General features: G+C 42.2%; 1 protein-coding gene across 1 annotated transcript in view; it reads left to right on the top strand.

Moving 5' to 3' along the window:
* The first annotated feature begins 494 nt into the window (after window positions 1-494).
* Window positions 495-15,742, top strand: part of tbc1d19 (TBC1 domain family, member 19) — a 30,984-nt gene continuing 15,736 nt past the window's right edge. Inside the window, exons 1-12 of the mRNA XM_014155511.2 lie at window positions 495-721; window positions 957-1,029; window positions 1,153-1,198; window positions 3,898-3,973; window positions 4,575-4,649; window positions 4,819-4,882; window positions 5,631-5,677; window positions 5,758-5,868; window positions 6,336-6,408; window positions 6,869-6,907; window positions 10,316-10,428; window positions 15,626-15,700. Of these exons, the coding sequence (XP_014010986.1) occupies window positions 623-721; window positions 957-1,029; window positions 1,153-1,198; window positions 3,898-3,973; window positions 4,575-4,649; window positions 4,819-4,882; window positions 5,631-5,677; window positions 5,758-5,868; window positions 6,336-6,408; window positions 6,869-6,907; window positions 10,316-10,428; window positions 15,626-15,700 (891 nt within the window). The 5' untranslated portion in view covers window positions 495-622. The remainder of the gene's footprint in view (window positions 722-956; window positions 1,030-1,152; window positions 1,199-3,897; window positions 3,974-4,574; window positions 4,650-4,818; window positions 4,883-5,630; window positions 5,678-5,757; window positions 5,869-6,335; window positions 6,409-6,868; window positions 6,908-10,315; window positions 10,429-15,625; window positions 15,701-15,742) is intronic.

Below are 15,742 nucleotides of genomic sequence, written 5' to 3'. Positions count from 1 at the left end.
GCTTTTGCCTACTCCAAACATAGGCCTATCATATTCCAAAAATGCCCCTCCCAAACTAAACCCTCAGCCATGGTAGCCTATATAGGCACCAACAAACTTTTAAACTGTTTTCTTATCTTTGAATGCGGGTGACAGAGTCATAGCAAAGTCATTCTTATTACAGGCCTGGCTTACTCAAATGACTCTACCTTTCTGACTTGTATAGACTATGTAATGCGATTGATGATAAGCTGTTGTTGGATACAGCACTACAAATACATAGATAATCTAGACAATTTGAATCCAAACAATATCTTTGTTTATGCAAAGAACAGCCTATATTAGGGATTTTTCATCAAGAGAGAGAGAGCTTGCATGCTATTCACAATCAACACACTGGTAATGCAATACATAACTATAAAGCAACAAAATAAACAATCTAGGCATTTTATAATATTTATATTCAGAAGCAATGGCTGGGCTAGGAACTAATCTTGCGTATTTTTTGTTTCCTCTACATCCATAGTCCGTAGTTGCTAAGTAACCACTGCAGAGGCCAAAGGCTGCAACACCGGATACCAAATGGAATCTAAAAGTCTAATTGCCTTATTGTAGTGTAGATAAACCAAAACGAGCATTGAAAATGATGGATGAGGGAACGGAGTTATCACTGACAATTGCGCAAATTGTCCAGCGACTGAAAGCAACTCATTTACACTCTCAAATAGAGAGACAGGCCAAAGTGAGTAGCTAGCTAGCTGCTCTGCAGAACCGAAAGCATTGACCGAAAGGCGTGTGCAACAACGAATGTTGTCCTCCCTGTCTGCTGCTGTGAGACTTTACAGCTGCCAAAGCTATACAAATATTTGCCTTATCTAGCTATACTATTGATTTTACAACCAGTAACTAACTGCTTGACATGCCAAAATATCTAGCTACATAGAGAATATGCTTAACTATTTTCCTATTCTATTTAGGAGTGTTTGCATAGACCCGAGATACAATTAGAATCTCTAAAAGAGGACGTTCGTAATTTTCTCAAAGCATCAGGTAAGCGCGTGATGCAAAACAAATACTTTTGTGGTTAATAGCTAGCTAGCTGCCATGGACTGGACATACATTGAATATCATGCATGTCATGTTGCAAATGAATACCTTTATTTTGTGTTGCAGGTTGGGAGAGAAAGCTACAGAATGCAGTATACAGAGAGTTGCACGTGTAAGTGTTTTTCCAATAAACAAAATGTGTTATGTATAAGCATATCAAATGTATAACATGTACATGGGCACACAGATAGACAGAGAGAGAGATTGAGAGAGACCAGGCAGAGAGAGAGGGAGGGTTAATGGTATGTTCCCTTACTGAAGTGTGGTTCTAACTGTTTATATAACATTTATGAGAGTGAATCACCTGAAATGTTCAGCCAATGCTCGTTTAAAACAGACTCCATTAAAAGTGATTTTGGGCTTTAGTCTTGGCCAAGAACCACACTCCAGACCAGATCCCAAAACTGGCACCAACGCGCAAACCATCATCCAATGCCAGGAGGTCTCATGCTTTTATTCTTCTGTTTTGTTTGTCTGTCTAGACCTCCTGTATTTGTATCTGATATGGACAGACAGATGCATGTTCCTTACATTGCTAACATTTATTTTTAAACAGACAACACTTTTTCAGCTTCTCTGTATGATCAAATCGTGAGTTGTTATTCAGTTTGACCAAATGTAGCCCGAGTCACCTTAAGTCACTTAAGAGTACCATGGTGTCTTACTGCCGTGAGATGAAAACAAACTCATGAAACAACTGCCTGAACTTGAGGACGCCCAGTTTCGCACTACAACATAAAGAGTTGAATTATGCCTTCCTCTCTTGAACATGAATCACCCGTGTATGTCCCCGTTTAGGTGACGTGTTTAGATAAAGATGAGTGTTTTACAGTGCCTTGCAAAAGTATTCATCCCAATGGTGTTTTTTTCCTATTTTGTTGCATTACAACCTATAATTTAAATGGATTTTTATTTGGATTTCATGTAATGGACTTACACAAAATAGTCCAAATTGGTGAAGTGAAATGAAAAAAATAACATGTTTCAAAAAATAAACAGAAAACTTGTGCGTGCATATGTATTCACCCCCTTTGCTATGAAGCCCCTAAATAAGATCTGGTGCAACCAATAACCTTCAGAAGTCACATAATTAGTTAGATTGCACCCAGGTGGACTTTATTTAAGTGTCACATGATCTGTCACATGATCTCAGTATATATACACCTGTTCTGAAAGGCCCCAGAGTCTGCAGCACCACTAAGCAAGTGGCACCATGAAGACCAAGGGGCTCTCCAAACAGATCAGGGACAAAGTTGTGGAGAAGTACAGATCAGGGTTGGGTTAAAAAAATATCCAAAACATCACACAGAGCACCATTTAAATCCATTATTAAAAAATGGAAAGAATATGGCACCACAACAAACCTGCCAAGAGAGGGCCGCCCACCAAAACTCACAGACCAGGCAAGGAGGGCATTAATCAGAGGCAACAAAGAGACCAAAGATAACCTTGAAGGAGCTGCAAAGCTCCACAGCAGAGTTTGGAGTATCTGTCCATTGGACCACTTTAAGCCGTACACGCCACAGAGCTGGGCTTTATAGAAGAGTGGCCACAAAAAAGCAATTTCTTAAAGATTAAAATAAGTGAACATGTTTGCCAAAAGGCATGTGGGAGACTATCCAAACATATGGAAGAAGGTACTCTGGTCAGGTGAGACTTAAATTCAGCTTTTTGGCCATCAAGGAAAACGCTCTGTCTGGTGCAAACCCAACACCTCTCATCACCCCGAACCCCATTTTTTTCATCGGCAGGGACTGGGAAACTGGTCAGAATTGAAGGAATGATGGATGGTGCTAAATACAGGGCAATTCTTGAGGGAAACCTGTTTGTCTTCCAGAGATTTGAGACTGTGACAGAGGTTCACCTTCCAGCAGGATAATGACCCTAAGCATACTTCTAAAGCAACACTTGAGTGATTTAAGGGGAAACATTTAAATGTCTTGGAATGGCCTAGTCAAAGCCCAGACCTCAATCCAATTGAGAATCTGTGGTATGACTTAAAGATTGCTGTTCACCAGCAGAACCCATCCGACTTGAAGGAGCTGGAGCAGTTTTGCCTTGAAGAATGGGCAAAAATCCCAGTGGCTAGATGTACCAAGCTTATAGAGACATACCCTAAGAGACTTGCAGCTGTAATTGCTGCAAAAGGTGGCTCTACAAAGTATTGACTTTGGGGGGGTGAATAGTTATGCACGCTGAAGTTTTCAGTTTTATTGTCTTGTTTCTTGTTTGTTTCACAATAAAAAATATTTTGCATTTTCAAAGTGGTAGGCATGTTGTGTAAATCAAGTGATACAATCCCCCCAAAATCTATTTTAATTCCAGGTTGTAAGGCAACAAAATTTAAAAATGCCAAGGGGGGTGAATACTTTCGCAAGCCACTGTATAACACAAGGGCCGTCTGAAATGGGCTCGATCCTGTTTTTGTTCTCCAGACGGCCAGAGTCATTTGTTTAGGCTGAATGATAAGTGGACAAAGTCAGGAGGCAGGAGGTGGATCTGGTGGAGGAACCCAGACCTTCTCCTTCAACTGGAGAGAGAACCTTCAGTTGGTCTTGGTCGATTGTTCTTTTCCCCCCAGTTTTATTGCATAAATAAAAAATAAAATCTTCAATATATTGCTTATAGTAGAGGATCCTACTGCCTTTACGGGTTGGTTGTCATGCATTTATTTGAAGAAATTAGTCTTATTCGTTTTCACTTTCTCTCTTTTCCCCTCTCTCTATCTCTCTCTCTCTCTCTCTCTCTCTCTCTCTCTCTCTCTCCTTTCGCCCTTTCTATCACTCTCCTACTCACTCTTTCTCTCTCTAGTCAGCCGCTCCCCAGCCACCCTGCTGCTCCCCCAGAGCACGCCAAGGAGCCTCTGGCGTACATGCGCAAGGCCCAGGTGGGTCTGTTGCTTCCTCTCTCCATCCATTTCTCCTTCTCTTCCTTTCTTCATCACTCCTCATTTCATCATCTCTTTTGTGGTTCTGTCTCTCAGATTTGTCTGGTGACTTACTGTAGAAGATATGCTTTAGTTAAGCAGATATGTTTTAGTGAAGGGATTTTAAAATTAAAATCCATAAAAATTCTTGGGTGGGCCGCCTAACAGTGTAAAAGTGCATAAAATTGCAGGAAATTTGCCTTAAAACTGCAAAAATGTTCTCTCAGCTGCATGGCAAAATGTGTAGAATTGCAGGAAATTAGCTTTAATATTCCAAAGAATTCTCTCAGCTCCATGGAAACATTTGTAAATTTGCAGGAAATTGGCTTTGAAATGCACAAATATATCTACATCGCCAAGATGGGGACCTATAAAATGTTCTCAAAAATTCTGATGGGCCCACCACTCCTCTGACCACGCCCCCTGCCACGCCCACCACCTAAGCTCCAGGAAAAACTCTGCTCAGCGTTGTCTTTGTAATGTCGTTAAGTTAAGTGTGCGTGTGTGTGTGTGTGTGTGTGTGTGTGTGCGCGTCTATGCTTGTGTGTGTCTTCCCCTACAGGTAAACTGGGAGAAGCGTATCCTCAAAAGCCTGAACAGCATGTGCACAGAGCTGGGTGTACCCTTGGCTCGTAAGGTAAACCGTGTAAAGTAGTTTATGACAGCATGTAAAAGGGTACTCAACCTAAGATGAGGTCTTCAAGAATATTCACAGAGGGCCCTGTGTGTCAGTATATATTTGTGTTAATGTCTTCAGTCTATTGACAAACTACTATATTGACCATTCTTAATTTTCTGTTTTGTAGAGGCCAGCTGTGGAACAGAAGGAGTTGACCAACAAGTGGAACGAGATGGGGACAGACGAACCAGGTCTTTACCTTCAAACTCCATGTTGATGATACCGTTTATAAGTGTGGATTAACTGGGGTTATTTTAACATTGCAGGAGGATGTAACCCATGCCATTGTAATTAAGGCTGTGTGTGTGTGTGTGTGTGTGTGTGTGTGTGTGTGTGTGTGTGTGTGTGTGTGTGTGTGTGTGTGTGATTTATACTTATATACCTCTTCCGTAGGTGCATTACCTTAAGTTAACTCTGCTTGTGCACAGTACTCTGTCTAACAATGCTATCTGAGAAGGCGGTATGGTAACATTTACGAGTGTGTGCCGGGCCTTGGCATAAACAGCAGGCCATGTGAATCCAGAGGATAACCAGACCCCTGGGCCTTGCCTCGCTCCGATAGCGAGTGGAACTCCTCTTCCAACCTTAACATGCTCTCTTTATTGACTGACCATGCACTTGACTTAGACTGAAGATGAAAACTTCTAACTGCCTGACTTTGCTGGGAATTCTCTTTCCAGCGAAGACGTTATACCATTTTTCTCCATTGGAGATGACCAAAATTAATGTTTATTTTGCCAACACATACTATGGATGGTTGCATCATCAGGTTAACTTTAATGACCCATTCAATGGTCACCAAAGTTAGCTTGATGATGCAACTATCCACCCAGCATCTGTGCTATGTTGTAATTACATTGTTATATCTATGTTATAACTACAATATTTTTATTAGCAACAAAACCTTGAATGCTCCTCTGTCTTTGTCCTTTTGTATAGATCTAAGTCGTTTCAGGCCTGTCTATGCTCCCAAAGACTTTCTGGAGGTAAATTGACTTCATCTCAATCAATATGTTCTGATCGGCGACTTAATATTCCAAGTTACTCCATTTCCCATAATTCCCAGGTGCTGATCAGCCTACGGAACCCAAACCATGACAGCAGTGAGGAGGCCAGCGCAAAGAGTCACTGGGGCCTCATCCAGGTGCCCCTCCATGACAGAGACATACCTCAGATGGTAGGGGGAATACTGTGTGTGTGTCTGTGTTTGTCTGTGGTGTGCGTGCGTGTCTGTCTGTGTCTGTGTGTCGTTCCACAGGTGGTAGGAGAAACACTTGATCTGAACCATCTGTGTGTGTCATTCTGAACCATCTGTGTTATACATTTATACTTTAGGGCACGTGTCAAACTCATTCCACGGAGGGCATTGTGTCTGCGGGTTTTCGCTCCTCCCTTGATGGATGAAATAAGGTAAACCCAAAAACTGTCAGATACTTGGCCCTCCATGGAATGAGTTTGACAGCTCTTTAGGAGAACAGGAACTGTTTGTCTGCGTGTGTGTATTCATACAGTGCATGTAATACATGGAGTAGTATCATTTACAGTATCTCACTTGAAAGACCTACTCATAGTAAATCCCAGATGATTTGTGTTTATTGACGATTCAATGGCGTTTACTTCGATTTGTATGTTTTGTCCCCTCAGAGAGAGGCCTATTCAGAGTTGAGCCTGACCACGGGGCAGCTGGGTATTGACGACCATACACACGTACCTCCAGGTAAAACTCAATTAACATGCACTGAGCTTGCGTTCTGTGTCCTGATGAAAATACTCATACTTTCCGGCCTATAAACAAAGCTTTGAAATGGAGAATGATGGATAATTTAGCGGTAATTCATATTCCATATCAAGTTGGAAGAACTTCTAGGTCTACAGTAAATCATTCAAAATCATCAGAGAAAAACATGTTTACCGAGCAAATATAGAAATAAATCGGGATAAATAAAGAACATTTCAGTTCATATCTTATCAGTTTGTGTAAATGTTTCTCATGCCATTCGGCCATCTGGCATCTCTCAAGCAATATCTGTGTGTCTAAGAAGGTTTTAAATATCATTGTATTCATTGCCTTTTGTTTGAAAATCCAACTGATACAGTAGTCCGTTCTGGAAACGGATCCACTTCAGGCTGACAACTGATATATTTTTGTTGTCCCTCTTTTTCATATCGCCGGGCAGATTTGTTTGAAAGCGAGCATATTCGCATCGGGAAGAAAGGTAAGATAGATAGATGGCTGGTTCATTTGGGATCCTATTTATTTAATAGTGTGTATCTCTCTTTTTGTATCGTAGCCAGTTGGTCCTCTCTGGAATATGTCTTCCTGACATTAAAGTGGGACATTTGGTACTGCATGCACTCATGCGCACACACACACTAGGGCTGGGTGATATGGCCCAAATATATCACAATATTTTTAAATTTTATGTTTTGGAATAATATAAAAGTTCTAAATTGTTTTTATGAGTTGTGCATGACCGTAGGGCGGCAAAACATACTGTACATTTTAAGTGATTTCAATGGGTCTTTCTTCATTCTGATTGTTTTATACCGTTCAATCAAACTTCAACCAAAAGGTGATAGAATTTGAGTTAATTTCTACACTGTCACGTAGGGCTGCACGATACGGGAAATTACCATATGACTTGCAATTTACACTTATCAAAAATATAAAAATAAATGCAACATGAGCTGAAATAAAAGGTCCCAGAAATGTTCCATATGCACAGAAAGCATATTTCTCTTGTTCACAAATTTGTTTACATCCCTGTTAGTGAGCATTTCTCATTTGCCAAGATAATCCATTCCCCTGACAGGTGTGGCATATCAAGCAGCTGATTATACAGCATGATCATTACACAGGTGCACCTTGTACTGGGGACACTCTAAAATGTGCAGTTTTGTCACACAACACAATGCCACAGATGTCTCAAGTTTTGGGGGAGCTTGCAATTGGCAGGCTGACTGCAGGAATGTCCACCGGAGGTGTTGCCAGATAATTGAAAGTTAATTTCTCTACCATAAGCTGCCTCCAACATCGTTTTAGAGAATTTGGCAGAAAGTCCAACCAGCCTCACAACCGCAGACCACGTGTATGGCGACATGTGGGTGAGTGATTTGCTGATGTCAACGTTGTGAACAGAGTGCCCCATGGTGACGGTGGGGTTATTGTATGGGCAGGCATAAGCTACGGACAATGAACACTATTGCATTTTATCAATGGCAATTCTAATGCACAGATATACTGTGACGAGATCCAGAGGCCCGTTGTGAGGCCCATTTCTTTTAAGCTATCTGTGACCAACAGATGCGTATCTGTATTCCCAGTCAGGTGAAATCCATAGATTAGGGCCTAATTAATTAATTTGAATTGACTGATTTCCTCATATGAATTGTAACTCAGTCAAATATTAGAAATTGTTGCAAGCTGCATTTATATTTTTCTTCAGCATAGATAGAATCATGGAAAAATAATAATAACAATATTATTCTATAGTTAGAATGTAATAGTGGACACTTTGAATACAGTGTTGTTTGACATGACAACGAATGAAAAAGCCAGAATTAGAATATTTTTATTTTATATGTATTTTACTAGGCAAGTCAGTTAAGAAGAAATTCTTATTTTCAATGACGGCCTAGGAACAGTGGGCTGTTTAGGGGCTGAACGACAGATTTTTACCTTGTCAGCTCGGGGAATAACCTTTCGGTTACTAGTCCAAAGCTCTAACCACTAGGCTACCTGCCGCCCCACAATATCTATGGAGGCGTTGTTGTGACAGGGTAGAAACCAAAGTTTTGGTCAGTGTTTCTCAGGGGAGTGGGACCCTATACTCTTTGGCTACATTAAATGTTTTCTCTTACTTTATGAGGCTAACTTATTAGTGCTTTGCATATTCCGCTCTGATTTAGAAGAAACTCTTGCACAAACAACTTGCTTATTTAGGCCAACACCAGCACTGCTATCAGGCTGTATTTGTTCTGACTCAGTACATTTATTTATTGACTCCCGAGTGGCGCAGCGGTCTAAGGCACTGCATCTCAGTGCTAGAGGCGTCACTACAGACCTTGGTTCGATCCTGGAATGTATCACAACTGGCCATGATCAGGAATCCCATAGGGCAGTGCACAATTGGCTCGGCATTATCAGGGTTAGGGGAGGGTAGGCCGTCATTGTAAAATAAATATTTGTTCTTAACTGACTTGCCTAAATAAAGGTTTCATTTATTACATTTTTTTATTAGCTAGCCAGTGAACTAGCGATTAGCATTAGCGGCTAACACAATTTATTTTATCCACATCTTGGTAAGAAAAGACAAACTTGCTGTTTGCAGACAGTAAGATACACAAACTAATATTGTAATTATAGAATGCTTGTGGCTTTATATTAAGAAGCAAAGTGGATATCGTAATCGTTGTCATCAACATATTGTATCTGCTGCATTGACCATGAAGATTGAAGTCAAGAGTGAACGGTCAACAACTGCGCTCCTTGAGTGACAAGAGGGGGTGGGGAGAGAGACGACTCAAGTAGCGGAGTAAACTATAAAAATGGAGTGGTGTATCACATTTAAAAAGCCAAACATTGAAATACCGTTATACTGCCCGTGCATCAATACCAGTATATAGTCAAATACGGTTTACCGCCCAGCCCTAACACACACACACACATATACACACACACACACACTTGTTGTTCTATCCTCGTGGAGACCTAAAATGGATTTCCATTCAAAATCTTACTTTCCCTAACCCCTACCTTAACCCTAAACTTAACTCAAGATTTAAATAGAATTTTCCTTGTTATACTACCCTTTGGGGACTTTTGAAGATTTCAGGTCTCCACGAGGATAGAAGAACAAGACCACACACACCTCTCACCCCCCTCCCATGGGAAACCCCTTAAGGTAGCTCCTGCCATAACTAATCCTCTCCTTCACCCTCTCAAGTGGCCTAGTCTCCCTTACACTTTTGCACTCTACCCTGTCCCTGTATGCTGAGCCTAATGTAAACATTAGCGGGGACGCCTCTTATAGGGCTGAATCAGAGTCCAGGCCTGGCCGGGGGACACACAATAATACAAGGACTAATTTTGTATACGTCTCCTTAGTGCCCTCAGTGTGTTCTACATGGGTAGGAATGTGTTTTAACACCCCGATGGCCAAGGGGACGGTAGACCAAGTGAGGATAGCACTCTAAATGCCGATTAAAGAGGAACAAGAGGGCAGAATGTTTATGTTGGAGTGTGTTATTGGCTCTCCGACACCTGGAGTAAGTGGAGTCAAGGGCCATGTGCGTTTGGGGCCTGTCGTAGTGGAAGGAGCAAGATGGAAGGTTCAGATTCAGATAGGTCTGGTCTGATCGGTTGAAGTCAGAGTTTGCTTTAGTTGTGTGTTCAACAGAAGGGGAAAGTCGTGCTGCTATAATGAGAGTGAGACATTTTGCTATGGTCCTGGTATGTTTACAGCGGTGTGAGTCAGTGGTGTGTGAAATATTTATTTTCATTGTGAATTCAAATTAAAGTATTTAAATGTATATGAAGTAGATCTCTCTCAGTTGTGCTATAATGTAACCACTGCTATAGTATTGTTGTGTTATGAGTGTGTCCTCTGTGTGTGTTGTTCCAGTGGTAAATGAGCAGGACAGTGCAGCAGCCCAGCAGTACAGTAGACAGGGCTGTCCCACTGGCCTACGAGCTGACCTCTGGGCCCTCATCCTGAACTCCACCAATGAGCCTGAGGTAATGCACACACAGACATACACTATGCTGCCTGGTTAAGTGGTAACCAATCTTTTGTAGATTAATGTATCATTATGTTAATGTTAAAGACCATGGTGTTGAACCTGCTACTCTGGGTTTTCTCTCCGTCTGCCTGTGTTTGTTATGAAACTGCCAGGCACACACAGCTGTTGCGGTTCCCAAGACCCATTTTTCTCTAGGGCTTGAAGTTGCTCACCTCTTCCTGAACCTTCTCTTTCACTCTCTGAACCCTCTCCAGTGTTAATGGTTGACATGACCTATCTCCATCATTCACACTGGAAGAGAGGAACTGTTTAGGAGGGTCTTTTTGATAGAAAGGAAACTCCGGTCATATTTACCTGTGTTGTTTCTTCTCCATACATTGGCTGTATGTTAATGTGGGGGCACGTATGTTTATCCTAATTTATATTTATGAGTATTTATGGATGTTACCACTTGCGTAGCTTCAAATCAGTTCTCCAGTAAAGGAGGTTGCATGCGATTAGATTTAGCAAGCATTACAGTTGGTTGAACCGTCAAATCTAGCAAAAAATATCATCTTTCCATAGGCATTAGACATTGTCCTAAAGGAATTCACTTATTGTACATGTAGATACGTATACGTATTTTATAGACTGAATGCCTAGTTCTTAGTACAGGTTCATGCAGCTGGAGGCGATCCTCGGGCTATAAATTAGTGGCGCCCGTGTTTACGTCATCCTGCCGTAACTCGTCCCAGGGCACTGTGACCGCCAACGTAATCAAACTGGTGCGATTTAGCAAAATTAGCTCAAACAAGAGGGCCTGCTCCCTGTGTGGCAAATGGGCCGTGCCCCTCCGCATTTGTATAACCCAAGGAACGGACCCCCGCCTCGTCGCGGGCCGATTAAACAATGCCCCTATCGTGGGAAGATTGATCCCCCTAGGAGAGTTACAGGGATCCAGCGGAGGTCTGTAGAGCATTACCTTCACCAGGTTCGACAGTAGGACAAACAGAGTTACGTTCAGGACAGGAGAGAGGACTGTCCACTATCCGTATGACATATCAGGACACTCAGGATATTGTGTCAATGCACAGAGATTTATGTTACTGCAGTATAACCTAAACATCTTCAAGGATGACCTGTAGGTTGTATTAACCAATCACCACCATCCTTTTAAACAACAAGCCCACTATGTCCCAGATAACCACCGTCGCCCACCACCCATCAACTCCCCTATGACGTAGCCTGCATCCCACAATCCCTCATGTTAATAAGGGGAAGGGGTCTCCAGCGCAGACAGGCTAATAGATGGACGGACGCCTTTAAGGGCCTCGCCCAGGAGACAGGGCTTCCCCCGGGGCGATGGATAGAGCCACTATGTATGGCATAGGTTCCTTATGTACAGCCACGTACAGCTGCCCTGTGGCACAGAAGCAGTTGTGTACACAATGAGTTGGTGACTAATCGCATTACTGTAAAGTTAACAAATCAGATATCAGACCTACATGATCACAACAGAACCTCTGCTTCTCAGAGGTGGGACAATGGGGGTTGGCAAGAGCAACACAGACAGTGCATACATACAGTTGATAAGGAGAGCTATTGATGCAAGTACTGACCATCCATGATATCAAAATGAGAGTTTTATCAATGTTTTGAGGCTATACAGTGTTTGTTTGCAATTACATTGTTTACAAACATTGCAATAAAACAATCTTATATTTTAGGTTCTGGTGGGCTACGACAGTTGAACTAAGCAAATTAGGCTTTTATAAGTTATACTCATTGATTCTTGAAGAATATATGTCATTAAGTTAAAAGTCAAAACATTTGCAGTGTCTTGGGAAAGTATTCAGACCCCTTGACTTTTTCCACATTTTGTTACGTTACAGCCGTATTCTAAAATGGATTAAAGTGTATTTTTTCCTCATCAATCTACACACAATACCCCATAATGACAAAGCACAAACAGGTTTTTAGAAATTCAACAAATATAAAAAAAACTGAAATATCACATTTACATAAGTATTCAGACCCTTTACTCAGTACTTTGTTAATGCAGTAATTACAGCATTGAGTCTTCTTGGGTCTGACGCTACAAGCTTGGCACACCTGTATTTGGGGAGTTTCTCCCATTCTTCTCTGCAGATCCTCTCAAGCTCTGTCAGGTTGGATGGGGAGCGTCGCTGCACAGCTATTTTCAGGTCTCTCCAGAGATGTTCGATCGGGTTCAAGTCCGGGCTCTGGCTGGGTCACTCAAGGACATTCAGAGACTTGTCCCGAAGCGTTGTCTTGGATGTGTGCTTAGGGTCGTTGTCCTGTTGAAAGGTGAACCTTCGCCCCAATCTGAGGTCTTGAACGCTCTGTAGCAGGTTTTCATCAAGGATCTCAAATCAAATCAAATGTTATTTGTCACATACACATGGTTAGCAGATGTTAATGTGAGTGTAGCGAAATGCTTGTGCTTCTAGTTCTGACCATGCAGTAATATCTAACAAGTAATCTAAGCTAACAATTTCACAACAACTACCTTATACACACAAGTGTAAAGGAATGAATAAGAATATGTACATACAAATATATGAATGAGTAATGGCCGAATGGCATAGGCAAGATGCAGTAGATGGTATAGAGTACAGTATATACATATGAGATGAGTAATGTAGGGTATGTAAACATTATATAAAGTGGCATTGTTTAAAGTGGCTAGTGATACATTTATTACATCAATTTTTCCATTATTAAAGTGGCTAGAGTTGAGTCAGTATGTTTGCAGCAGCCACTCAATGTTAGTGATGGCTGTTTAACAGTCTGATGGCCTTGAGAAAGAAGCTGTTTTTCAGTCTCTCGGTCCCCGCTTTGATGCACCTGTACTGACCTCGCCTTTTGGATGATAGCGGGGTGAACAGGCAGTGGCTCGGGTGGTTGTAGTCCTTGATGATCTTTTTGGCCTTCCTGTGACATCGGGTGGTGTAGGAGTCCTGGAGGGCAGGTAGTTTGCCCCCGGTGATGCGTTGTGCAGACCTCACTACCCTCTGGAGAGCCTTACGGTTGTGGGCGGAGCAGTTGCCGTACCAGGCGGTGATACAGCCCGACAGGATGCTCTCGATTGTGCATCTGTAAAAGTTTGTGAGTGTTTTGGGTGACAAGACAAATTTCTTCAGCCTCCTGAGGTTGAAGAAGCGCTGCTGCGCCTTCTTCACAACGCTGTCTGTGTGGGTGGACCATTTCAGTTTGTCTGTCTGTGTACGCCGAGGAACATACAACTTTCCACCCTCTCCACTACTGTCTCTTCGATGTGGATAGGGGGCTGCTCCCTCTGCTGTTTCCTGAAGTCCACGATCATCTCCTTTGTTTTGTTGACATTGAGTGTGAGGTTATTTTCCTGACACCACACTCCTAGGGCCCTCACCTCTTTGTAGGCCGTCTCGTCGTTGTTGGTAATCAAGCCTACCACTGTAGTGTCGTCTGCAAACTTGATAATTGAGTTGGAGGCGTGCATGGGTGAGCAGGGAGTACAGGATAGGGCTGAGAACGCACCCTTGTGGGGCCCCAGTGTTGATGGTCAGCGTGGTGGATGTGTTGTAGCCTACCCTCACCACCTGGGGGCGGCCCGTCAGGAAGTCCAGGACCCAATTGCACAGGGCGGGGTCGAGACCCAGGGTCTCGAGCTTAATGACGAGTTTGGAGGGTACTATGGTCTATCTGTACTTTGCTCCGTTCATCTTTCCCTCGATCCTGACTAGTCTCCCAGTACCTGCTGCTGAAAAACATCCCCACAGCATGATGCTGCCACCACCATGCTTCACCGAAGAGATGGTGCCAGGTTTCTTCTAGAGGTGACGCTTGGCATTCAGGCCAAAGAGTTCAATATTGGTTACATCAGATCAGAGAATCTTGTTTCTCATGGTTTGAGAGTCTTTAGGTGCCTTTTGGCAAACTGCAAGCGGACTGTCATGTGCTTTTTACTGAGGAGTGGCCTCCTTCTGGCCATTCTGCCATAATGGCCTGATTGGTGAAGTGCTGCAGAAATGGTTGTACTTCTGGGAGGTTCTCCCATCTCCACAGTGGTACTCTAGAGCTCTGTCAGAGTGGTACCCTTCCCCAGATCTGTGCGTCGACACAATCCTGCCTCGGAGCTCAACGGACAATTCCTTCGACCTCGGCTTGGTTTTTGCTCTGACATGCACAGTCAACTGTGGGACCTTATAAAGACAAGTTTGTGTGTGCTTTTCCAAATCATGTCCAATCAATGGAATTTACAACAGGTGGACTCCATTCAAGTTGTAGAAACATCTGAAGGATGATCAATGGAAACAGGAGCACCGGAGCTCAATTCCGATTCTCATAGCAAAAGATCTGAAAACTTATGTAAATAAGGTATCTGTTTTTTATTTTTAATACATTTGAAAAAATGTCTAAACTGTTTTCATTTCGTCATTATGGGGTATTGTGTGTAGATTGCTGAGGGAAAAATATTTTAATACATTTTAGAATAAGGCTGTAACGTAACAAAATGTGGAAAAAGTCAAGGGGTCTGAATACTTTCCGAAGGCACTGAATGGAGCAATCGTAGATTGCCCCTTTAATGTTTTAAAGGGAATTTTAATGTCTCAAATTGACGATATCCATCTTGGGTGTTTTGAATATGTCTGGGAAGCCCTACCTCTTGACATGGACAAGCAACTTGAACTTCATCTCTCTTTTTCTCCCCACCAGTCTCTGATTGCCAAAGTGCTTGAAGTCTGTCAGAGTTTAGGTTTTATTCCTCTTTTCCTCCCTGTCTTCTGTGACTTCGTTCTTTTATGATAGCTTTTATCAGACCGGAGACATTCTGATGTTAACTATGTGGTGTGAAGTGTGTAAGTGTTGAAATACTTCCCATAACACTAATCTTGCCTCTTCGTCTGACTAAGTCATGGTCATGTCAATGTCAACGAGCACATAAATTTGACAAAATACACAAGGTGGTTTAAGGACATCAGATAGTAGTAGTACTTCAATTCAAATAGATTATTGTAGTAGAGGGAGGGCAAACAGAATGAATGCTGCTGTCTTTAGTTTATTTAGTTTAGACCCACTTTCTGTACTGGATTGAATGGTCAATAATTTGAATAAATGATTGTCCCATATTATTTGTACATACTGTGGAGGTTGTATCTTTTAGTTTGATGTTATTTGTAATTGACTGACTGTGATGTTTTGTTGGACAGGATGTGATGCATTATGAGCAGCTGAAGGCAGGGGTCATACACCATGACCTGCTGGTGGACAACCTCATCTACAAGGTAGGCTTTGGTGTGCCAATACAAGCAGGGAAACACTAACAA

The sequence above is a fragment of the Salmo salar genome, chromosome ssa18 (assembly GCF_905237065.1).
Source record: "Salmo salar chromosome ssa18, Ssal_v3.1, whole genome shotgun sequence".
Classification (NCBI taxonomy): domain Eukaryota; kingdom Metazoa; phylum Chordata; class Actinopteri; order Salmoniformes; family Salmonidae; genus Salmo; species Salmo salar.
This window is presented reverse-complemented; position numbering and strand designations above follow the sequence as displayed.